The sequence below is a fragment of the Echinops telfairi genome, unplaced genomic scaffold (assembly GCF_000313985.2).
Source record: "Echinops telfairi isolate 266 unplaced genomic scaffold, ASM31398v2 ScPeMD7_17;HRSCAF=63, whole genome shotgun sequence".
NCBI classification, from domain to species: domain Eukaryota; kingdom Metazoa; phylum Chordata; class Mammalia; order Afrosoricida; family Tenrecidae; genus Echinops; species Echinops telfairi.
Genome location: NW_022103914.1, coordinates 6,003,853 through 6,014,904, shown reverse-complemented (window position 1 = coordinate 6,014,904; position 11,052 = coordinate 6,003,853). Strand labels below are relative to the sequence as shown.

The following is an 11,052-nucleotide window of genomic DNA, read 5'->3' as shown; positions in this document are numbered from 1 at the left end:
GAGGGAGGGGAGCAGGGAGGGAGGGGAAAAATGAGGACCTAATGCCGGGGGCTTAAGTGGAGAGGAAATGTTTTGAGAATGATGAGGGCAATGAATATACAAATGTGCTTTACAAAATTGATGTATATATGGATTGTGATAAGAGTTGTATGAGCCCCTAATAAAATGATGTAAAAAAGAAAAAAACATTAAAAAACTAGTTTATTAGAACCTTCGTCCACACTATACAACTCAATTCAATTACATTAATAAGAGTTGTATAATTATTATTACCACATTAAATTCTAGAACATTTTCTTCTTATACTGTTATTCATGTAATATTTCCTAACTGTGGCAAAAATATACACAAAACATTCTCCAATTACATAACTTCTACATGTATAATTCAGAGCCATGGATTATACTCTTTGGTACAACCATACCATTGATACCTTGGTATCAATTGATATAATTGCTTATCAATGATAGCCATTGATAACCTTTTCCAAATTATTCCACCAACATTAACATAAATTCAATGTTCCCTAAGCAAAGACTTTCTACTTCACCCCTGGTAACTACTGATCAAGTTTGATTTCATACACTTCTATGGTTAAATCATTTTTAAAGAGTTGTATATACAATGAGTTCTAATGCTCCCTCCCCCCTCCTACATTCATTATTTGCTCCCCTTACCATCCCCACCCTACCCCCACACTCTACATCCCTGACAAATCATTGCATTATTGTCTCTATGCATCCATTCCTTCTGTGCTTCACAAACTGGGAAACCCAACAAAAGTAATAAAAAACTAAAAAACAAAATAGCAAGAAGAAAATAATAATACTAATAATAAAGATACAAATACAAATACAAAATGTGGAAAACAGCTAGATGATTCCTCATGAAACTGAACATGGAACTACCTAGCAATCCAAATCCTAAGTATGTAACCAGAAACGAAAGCGCAGGAACAAAACAGATGTGTACACACAGCGCAGCACTATTCACAGCAACTCAAAGGGGGAACCCGATCAAATGCTCGTCAACATGGATGATATATACAGAATGTGTATATCCATGCAATGGAATATTATCACTCAGCCATAAAGAGAACTGCAATTCTGATAAATGTCACAGCTTGTATAAACCTTGACACATACTGCTGAGTGATATCAGCCACAAAAGGACAAATACTGCACAATCTCATTTACTTGAAATAGGCAAAATGATAGAAATCAAAGCTTATTCACGGATACCAGGAATTGGTTGAAAGGGGACACGGTGGGGTTGGTCCATAGGCAGTATGAGGGGATTAGAATAATCTGGAAAAAGACTGTGGTTAATGGCTATATGTACATCATGAAGAAATAATCAATGCCACCCAATACATGTAAAAATTTGGTCAATACTTTATTATGTATATTTATGACAATTTTTAAAACGCTGTTTCTCTCTCCCTCAAAATTAGCTATTTAAATAGAGGTGTTTATAATAATAATGAAAATGCAGTCACTTATTACTAAGTATTAGACTGGTTAATCATTTCTTACCTGGACCACTGCAAAACCTTCTAATTAGTTTCCAACTTCAGTCTTAGATTCCCAACAAAATCTATTATCTACACAGCAACCAGTCTATTCTCTAAAACAGAAATCTAACCAGGTTCTTCCTGTTTAAAATTCCATTACGGTTCCCCAGGAAACCAGATAAAATCTGAACTCTGTAGCATAGAATAAAAGGCCCTTTATGACCTGATCCTTACCACTTCTTCAGCCTCTTCTGCTATTTGTTGTTCCCTACAGACAGCATGCAGTTATACCCATACTTCCCACCCGCCCCTCTGAATCACACTGGGTACACTAAGTTCCGAGAACATTTTATGTGTCTGGGAAATGAAAATTAGCTCTTCTCTAGGCCTGGGACATTCTTTTTTAATTGCCCTTTCACTTACTCATCCTTCAGCTTCAGCTTAAATGTCACCACATTAAGAAGTCTTCCCTCATACTCTACGTTAGTCACCTAAAACTATGCCTGTATCACTTGTCAGTGTTAGTTTAGGAGTGTCTGAGTGGTGCCAATGACTAAGGCGCTTAGCCACTAAGTGAAAGATTGGAGGTTTGAGTCTACGCAGCAGCATCTCAGTAGAAAGTCCTGATGAGCTACCTGAAACACAAGCTATTAAAAAATTCATGGAACACAGTTCTATTCTGACAACATACATGGAAGTCACTATGATCCAGAATCAACTCAACTGTATCTGGCTGATTAAAGTTTTTCATTGGTGCCATGAGGGAAGGGACACTGTGGCTCTTACAAAACATACATTTATAACAGGCAGGTAGAAATATTCTAGCAATAAAATGGCCAGAAGAGATATAATTACTAGTTTTATAGCATTTTCCCCCAGCAACCTTGTGACAAAACCCAGTAATTAATCACTGAAGACACTCCTGAATCATTTCTAGTAATGAAAATAATGAGTTTCATTCTGTCAATAAGGACAGCAATTAGGGATATTAATTTTGGGGTAGAATAAAACCTATAGATCAAGCTTTCTTTAAAGATGATCATTAAAAGATAAAAGTTTCCCTCTAGAGTTCTGCTTTAATGTGATGAGGTGAGCACACACTGTAGCTTTCTCCTTCTATTCCAAATCATTGTATTTCTTTTTTTTAATTAAAAAAAATTTTTTATTACTTCTTTTTAAATCACTTTATTGGGGGCTTTTACAGCTCATCACAATCCATACATCCATCCACTGTGTCAAGCACACGTGTACATATATTGCCATCATCATTTTCTTTTCTTTTTTTAGCCTCCCCCACCCCATCATCATCATTTTCAAAACATTTTCTTTCTACTGGAGCTCTTGGTATCAGCTCATCCCCCTCACCCCCGCAATAAACCCTTGGTAACTTATAAATTATTTTTTTCATGTCTTACACCGAACACTGTCTCCCTTCACCCACTTTTCTGTTGTTTGCCCCGCTGGGAGGGGGGTTTATATGTCGATCATTGTGATCGGTTCCTTCTTTCTCCCCCTACCCTCTTGGTATCGCTACTCTCATTATTGATCCCGAGAAGCAAATCATTGTATTTCACAGACCCAAACTCCAAGGAACGTGCAAAAGACAAAAAGCAAATAGGATCAAAATAAAGTAAGAAATAACAGCTCAGGATATAGGTGGAAAAGTATTACTACAGCCAAGTGGGAACACCCCAGCAGGCTTTTACAGAAAGTAAGCATAGATGTGCGTGCACACATAGCTTTCTCCTAATACCACCCCCACAATGACAGGGCTGTCAACTCCCACGTAGGAGTACTGTGTGGGAGGGTAGGTGGAAAGGGAAACCAGAACCCCAGAAGATCAAGGAGCGTCCTCTCCTCTAAACATTCTCCCCCGCCTCACTCTGCCACAACGAAACAAAACAGAACAATACAGGTGCTCCTAAACCTCCCTTCAAGTAGTTCTACTCGCCACTGAAAGATAAAGGCAACCCACCCCCCACCCTACCCCATCACCACCACACATATACACTTGACCTACTGATTTGGTACATTTCTAATACAACTACCAAAGGTTTTTCTTTTTTTAAGTACACGATAAAGAGAACAAAGGATCAAAAATAACAAACTCCTAAAGGAAAGAACCTAGAAAAAATGCATGGAAATCTGATATATAAAGGCTGACATTGAAACCTAATAGAAGAAATGATACAAGATTGAATAAATGATCCTGGGCTATTTTTAAAAAGTGAAGAAATGTCTCTCTTCAGATACACAAAAATTTAACCCAGGCAAATCAGATTTTAAAAGAAAATACAGGAAAATATCTTTATGACCTTGAGTTTGATAATTATTTCTTAAACCACAACAATTTCAAACCATGAATGAAAGAAATAATTACCAAAATTATTAACCTCTGGTGGCTTAATGGTTTCCACATTCTAATAGTAAGACAAAATTCCTAGAATTATTAAGCAAGAAAAATGGCTAACATAAGAGTCTATGAAAGACTTTCTGAGGAAATCTCTAAATCTAAGCACATAACTCAGTTGTAATGTTACAGGTACAAATAAAAAGGAGACTCAGGTGTCAAAGGATAACTTCATACCCAGTGCAGGAATCCTCCTACAAAATCCCTTCCCATGTGTGTTAAGCAACCTTTTAGCCTTGATTTAAAATACTTCCATTGCTGGGATCCAAGGTGGTTCCAGAAATAATTTACCCCATTGTCAGACAACTGTCAATGTTTAAAAAAGGCTTCCTGTATTCAACCAAAATCTGCTTTTGTCATTTCCACTATCATTGGAAATTCCCTCTAGAAAAATTTTCCTTACATCAAATCAAATTCTGATTCCGTTTTGTAGATCAGTAGCAAATTAAATACATCTATTTCAAAAGAAATCTTTTTCAAATATTTAAAGAAAACTGGAAAATAGAAGAGCCGATGCATCTGAACTGTGATGTTGATGAAGAATGGTGAATTTACTGTAGACTGTCAGAAGTGCAAACAAATCAATCTTAGAAGAAATACATCCAGAATGAAGCATTAGAAGTGAGGATGGGGTGACTTTGGCTCACTTATTTTTCTAAGTGTCATCATCGGGAAGACCTCAATTGCTAGAAAAGGACATCCTGTTTGGTAAAGCACAGGGTCAATGAAAATAAGGGAAACCTTCAATGAGATGGACTGATTCAACAACTACCGCAGTGGACGCAAACATGACAGTGGCACAGGGCCAGGATCATGCTGCCATAAATATGGTCGCCATGAGTTGGCAACTAACACCATCACTGCTCTAATTATTCTCCACTCCGAGCTAAGTCCCTTCAGGTTTGTTAAACTACACCATAGAAGAAATGGTTTTTCTTTTCTTTCTTCTTTTTTGAGAAGAAATGGTTTTTCGACCTTATTATAACATCCATTCTCCCCTGTTGTTAACTGCTGTCAAGTAAATTCTGACTCATGGCAATCCCATGTGTGCAGAGTAGCAGTTTGAAGGCTATGACCTCTTGGAAACAGATCACCAAGCCTGCCTTCGGAAACACCACCTCTGGGTGAGTTCAAACCACCAATCCTTTGGGGAGCAGTTGAGTGCTTAACTGTTTGCACTATTCAAGAACTCTTCATTCTCCTCTAGATATCCAGATATGTCAAATACTCATTTAAAATTAATAGAATGAGACCTGTACGATACCAAAATAAATGTTTTCTTTTTTAAAGAGCTAATTTAAAGACTGAAAAAATACCAATCCTACTGTGTATGACAAGGAAATACTTTTGGACAATTACTTATAATGCTTTATTAAAAGTGAAGATACTCAATACATACTGTCCAGAGCACCACCATAGAGGACAAGTAACCCACGTCTTGCTCTAAAGTCCCTGGATAAAAGAACACTATGGAGGAGTTACTGATGAGAATAACAGAAGCTGCACCAGATCAAGCCACCAACCTCTAACCAGAAAAGGTGAGTGACATAAATTCTGCACCTAATAATTTTAGAGGGAGAACGATAAGGCAAAATTACTTACAGTCACAGAAACTCACAGAGGCAGTTCTACCCTGTCCTACTGGGTTGCCAAGAGTCAGAACCCACTCAATGGCAATGAATTTGGTATTGGGAATCACTTTAGAAAAAGGCTGCTCATATGAATGAGGGGGAGTGCAGATTGGGGACCCAAGACCCATTTGTAGGCCCTGAATATCCCCTTACAGAAAGGTTGCAGGACGGAGATGAGCCAGTCAGTGTGCAGTGTAGCAAGGATGAAACACATACAACCTTTTCCTCTAGGTTCTAAATGCCCCCCCACACCCACCCCACTATCATGATCCCAAATCTACCTTACAAATCTGGCTAGACCAGAGGATGTACACTGGTACAGATAGGAACTGGGAACACAGGGAATCCAGGACAGACGATCCCTTCAGGACCGGTGCCGAGAGTGGCAATACTGGGAGAGTGGAGGGAGGGTGGGGTGGAAAGGGAGAACCGATTACAAGGATCTACATATAACCTCCTCCCTGGGGGATAGACAACAGAAAAGTGGGTGAAGTGAGACGTCGGACAGTGTAAGATATGAAAAAATTTTTTTATAAATTATCAAGGATTCATGAGGGAGGGGGGAGCAGGGAGAGAGGTGAAAAAATGAGGAGTTGATGCCAAGGGCTTAAGTGAAGAGCAAATGTTTTGGGAGTGTTGAGGGCAGCGAATGTACAAACGTGCTTTACACAATTGATGTATGGATTGTGATAAAAGAGTTGTATGAGCCCCCCAATAAAATGATTAAAAAAAAGACTTGCTCAAATGAAAACTATATAAGATCTTAAATGTATATTTTTATTCATGAAATTAATAACATGTAAGAATATGAATATTATAGTTATAAAATTGTGATGTATGCATTTATTATGCAATACACGAAGAGTTTCTATTAGGGTTTTTGAAAAATGTTTTAATGAAAAATAAGTAAAAATATAGACATTTCAATAAATCAAAAAGGGTGGTTTTGGGGTTGTAACATAACAAAAATAGAAATCAATACTATAAAGATAACCGGAAAATTCCCATGTTTAGAAACTAACAAGTGGAGGACCTAATGTGGGGGTTTAAGTGGAGAGAAAATGTTTTGAGAATGATGTACAAATGCGCTTTACACAATTGATGTGTGTATGGATTGCGATAACAGTTGTATGAGCCCCTAATAAAATGCTAAAAAAAAAAAAAAAGAAACTAACAAGCATTATTTGCCCCAACACCGAACTTATATCAAATCTTGTGGGAAAACACTAAAATAGTACTTGGATGAAAATGTAGGGACTAAAAATGCCCATATTTGAAATAAGGGTGAAAATTAATTTCCGAAGATTTTTCAATCTTTGAAAAACCCACGCTCTCCATGTAAACGTAGGAGATATATCTTCACCTCTGCTTTTATCTATTACTAGCTAACCATCAGAACTCTATTACCAAGCTTAGTGTACTTCATTGGGCCTTTGCACTTTTTTCAAAATCTATCGAGGTCCAGAAATCCCTTATCCAAATCTAAAATCCAAAAGCTTTAAAATCTCAAGTTTTCTCTTTAAGCCGGGCACCAAAAGTATTGGTAATCTCAGTCTTTATACCACTTATGTGACTAGACCAGTCCCTAAGGAGCAATGTTGTGCCCTGGGGACACCTGGCAATGTCTGGAGACATTTTTGGATGCCACAACTAGGTGGAGATGTGCTACTGCCTGAAGTGGCTAGAAGTCAGGGATGCTCCAGGACAGCTTGTAATATACAGGAAAACTCCTTGCAACAAAAACTTACTTGGCCTCAAAACTTCAATGGTGCTGAGACTGAATAACTTTGGATAAATCTTTTCCTAGAGATACATTATTGCATTATTACAGGGTGCTGCCTCAGATGCTACTGAGGTATTAGAGAGTATATGATTAAAAAAAGACAAATTACTGATAAACAATCAGAAAGACTCTGATGTTTAAGATACAGTTGGGTACAGGTATTTAAGACTATCACAATTCCTATAATTATAGGTCTTTCTCAAATATCACAAATCTCCTTAACATTGGGAAGCTATAAATTACGGTCCAGGTCTCAGAAATAAAGATGATGACTACAGAAATCCATTGGACATCAACAAGATAAGCATCATTAAAAAAAATTAATTCTCTTTAATCACCGCTTAAAATAAACTAGACTTCTAAAAGTGTAGCAATTGTTTTCTTGGATCTGTTTATTGTGCTGACACAATTTAATGTTCTCACCATGAAAGACAGCAACATGTTAAGCTCAATAAAAAAGATCAACCTGGATAATACAACACTAAACCAAACGAGACTCTTGAAACTCTTTTTTTTTTTTTTCAACAGTCAAGATTTTTATAAGATTTAGGACTCAAAAAGTCCAACAAAGATTACAATACATATTTATTTAAAGTAATACATCTGCAGCCTAGGATAGATTTTAAATTAAACATTTCAGGTTGAACCAACTTCATAAAAATACTCTGCAGGCAGCTACCTCCACAGATTTCAATGACATGATCACTTCTTGGCCCATTCTTCTCTCTCTTTTCTTTCCCGAATCACCTCTTTCAGATACGGTTCTAAGTAGAATTTATCCTCCTCATATTTTGTCCACTGCTCTTTAGGCAAGATCTGTTGCCTCATGCTCAGGTCCAAGGCTCTCTTAATGCGAAACATCCGGTCATGATACAGGTTTTCAGGAAGCCTTTTTATGGCTTCTATCACATCTTCGTTCTCGTATATTGTGTCATCTCGCATTAACCCGAGTTTATTGAACCCCGCAGCGTTGTAGTACCATTTTCGAATGCCATCCAGCCACCGGCCTGAGGCTGCAACGGTGGACCTGCCGGCCATTTTGACCCAAGAGCGAAGCGTTGCCTCGAAACTCTTAAACCATAAGAACAACTTACCTTTCTCGGTGCCTGAGAATATAGAGATGATTTTATTCCTGGGCTTTTTTTCCTCTGGGACAGAGGGCAAAGGTTTCAAACTGTGGTTGGCTGACAAAGGGTCTTTGCCTCCAGTGCTAAAAATGGTACTGCTCATCCGCACGGGGGGCGCTGGAGGCTTATCTTCCAGTTCTCCGTTATCAGACATGATGCAGAATTAGAGATGGCCTGAAAGAAATAGGCAAAAAATGTACATTCAATAATAAGGAAAAAAAATAATAATTTAAATTTTCCTTAACCATATATCAGCAAGAAAAAAGTACTTACTGGGAGGGGGGATAGGGGAGGGAAGGGGAAAAATGAGGAGCTGACACCAAGGGCTCAAGTGGAAAGCAGGTGTTATGAGAATGATGAAGTCAACATATGTACTAATGTGCTGGGCACAAATGACGTATGTACAGATTGTGATGAGTTGTATGAGCCCCTAATAAAACGATTATTTAATTTTTTAAAAAGTACTTACTGTATATACTCGTGGATAAGCTGAGCTTTTCAGCATATTTTTAATGCAGTTTTTGTGATAAAATTAGGTGCCTCGACTGACTTTGGGTCGGTTTATACTCGAGAATATATGATACTATAAATAAGTACTCAGTGCAAGTGTAAGCTGAAAATAACCACCAAACCAGCTCCAAATTGGAAAATGCTATCTATTTAGAACAAGATTTGGAAAAACACTGAGTAATGAAAGAAGTCCTGGTGGTACAGTGGTTAAAGCTGAGAGCCACCCAATGGCTTGAACAGCTGCTCTGCAGAAGAAAGATGTGGTAATCTACTTCTGTAAAAAGCTACACCTTTGGAAACATTTATAGTCTTAAGTTTTTTTCCTGTCCTACAAGGTTTCTAGAGTTGGCATCAATTCAACAGCTGTGTCGAATTGATGTGGTGTTTTGGCTTTTAAGAGATGAAAATTGTTATAAAATATACATAATCTCCCTTAACAAACTAAAAGCAAATCCAAGTAAATAAGGCTACAGTAGTCTCTAGACCAGTGTTTCTCAATCTTCCTAATGCCGTCACCCTTTAATACAGTTCCTCACGTTGTGGTGACCCCTCAACCATGAAATTCTTTTCATCTGTAATTCTGCAACTGTTATGAATCAGGCGACCCCTCTGAAAGGGTTGTTCGACTCGCCAAGGGGTCCTGACCCACAGGTTGAGAACTGCTACCCTAGACAATGTGGTTACAACATATCAAAAACTATGCACATAGTTAATTCTAACAGAATCAAAAGAAAAACATAATACAGCATTATAAAAAAGAGACTCGCCCCAAAGAAGAAAGCCATGCCCAGGCCAGTCAATCATAGTATATATATGTCTGGTAGATTGATTTTTAGAGTAGTGATAGATGCCCAGCTATTGAACAGCTCACTCTGACCACCACCTAATCCCATGCTCATCAAGCAGCCTTCTGATTAAAATGTCTTTCTATACTTCCTTAAGGATGGGAATGTGCCCCCGATAAAATATCTAGCTTCCATGGAATCTTCATATTCTAATCTAAACATACTCTATTCTGTTGTGCATTTTGCAGACTTTGATCAATTTGTATACAATTAACTTGTACACTGACAGAATAGAGTTTTGTTAAGTAATTTGCTCAAGGTCTGACAGCTAAGTAAATGATAGAACCAGATTTGAACCAAAGTTTTCTGAATTCTAATACCCATTTTGCTACCCACAGCTCTCAACAACATGTATCTGATTTTTGGGGGGTGGGTTGAGCTGTAGATAGTACATGTTATATTGTATCCTGTTTTATGTTGATTTTTAAAGTACAGTTCTGATGATAGAAATATCACATGTGATGCTAAAATTAAGGAAGGTATACAAGTATACAGGAACTCTATTTTGGAATAATATTAGATTTATAGAATGTTAGGAAGATGATAAGGACTATTAAAAAGGGCCCATTCGAAGAAAGGTGACCCAACAGAATGCTCTAATTACAGAGCAGTAGCATTAATATCATATACAAGTAAAATTTTGCTGAAAATTATCCAATAATGGCTGTAATAGTACATTGATAGGGAAATACTAGGGGTTCAGGCCAGATCAGAAGAGGATGAGGAATAAAGGATATCACTGCTGATTTCAGAAGGATGTTGGCTGAAAGCAGAGAATACCAGAAAGATAATTGCTTGTGTTTCACTGAGTGTGTGGATCATAACAAACTATTGATAACCTTCAGAAGAATGGGAATTGCAGAACACTTTCTTGTACTCATTTGGAACTTTTACATGGATCAAGAGGCACAGCTGTGTGAACAGAAGAAGGGAATACTCCATGATTTAAAATCATGAAAGTTGTGTGTCAGGCTTGTATCCGCTCACCATATTTAATCTGTAGGCTGGGCAAATCATCAAAGAAGCTAGATTATACGAAGAACCCTGGACCAGTGTTGGAGGAAGGCTGTAGTTAGACAATGGTGTGTCCTGATTTATGGTACTTCTCTCTGTTCCCCTAATGAAATGCTATTCTTCTGGAATTTATTTGATCTTTTTATGAAATGGCATTCCATTTAAGAACATACTGTATCTGCAGCTCTCAACCTGTGGGTTCGCGACCCCTTGGGGGGG

General features: G+C 37.7%; 2 protein-coding genes across 2 annotated transcripts in view; both read right to left on the bottom strand.

Annotated features, from left to right (window-relative positions):
* PAK2 (p21 (RAC1) activated kinase 2) overlaps positions 1-11,052 on the bottom strand; it is a 73,961-nt gene that overhangs the window by 32,064 nt on the left and 30,845 nt on the right. Inside the window, exon 2 of the mRNA XM_004712265.2 lies at positions 8,432-8,638. Coding sequence (XP_004712322.1) covers positions 8,432-8,618 — 187 coding nt within the window. The 5' untranslated portion in view covers positions 8,619-8,638. The remainder of the gene's footprint in view (positions 1-8,431; positions 8,639-11,052) is intronic.
* Positions 7,906-8,395, bottom strand: LOC101655377 (cytochrome b-c1 complex subunit 7). The gene has a single exon (XM_004712264.2). It carries the CDS (start codon positions 8,373-8,375, stop codon positions 8,040-8,042), a length of 336 nt encoding a protein of 111 aa, XP_004712321.1. The 5' UTR covers positions 8,376-8,395; the 3' UTR covers positions 7,906-8,039.

Bases quoted from the DNA above. Each gene is read 5' to 3' on its own strand.
- LOC101655377 (XM_004712264.2), bottom strand. From the start codon at position 8,375: ATGGCCGGCAGGTCCACCGTTGCAGCCTCAGGCCGGTGGCTGGATGGC.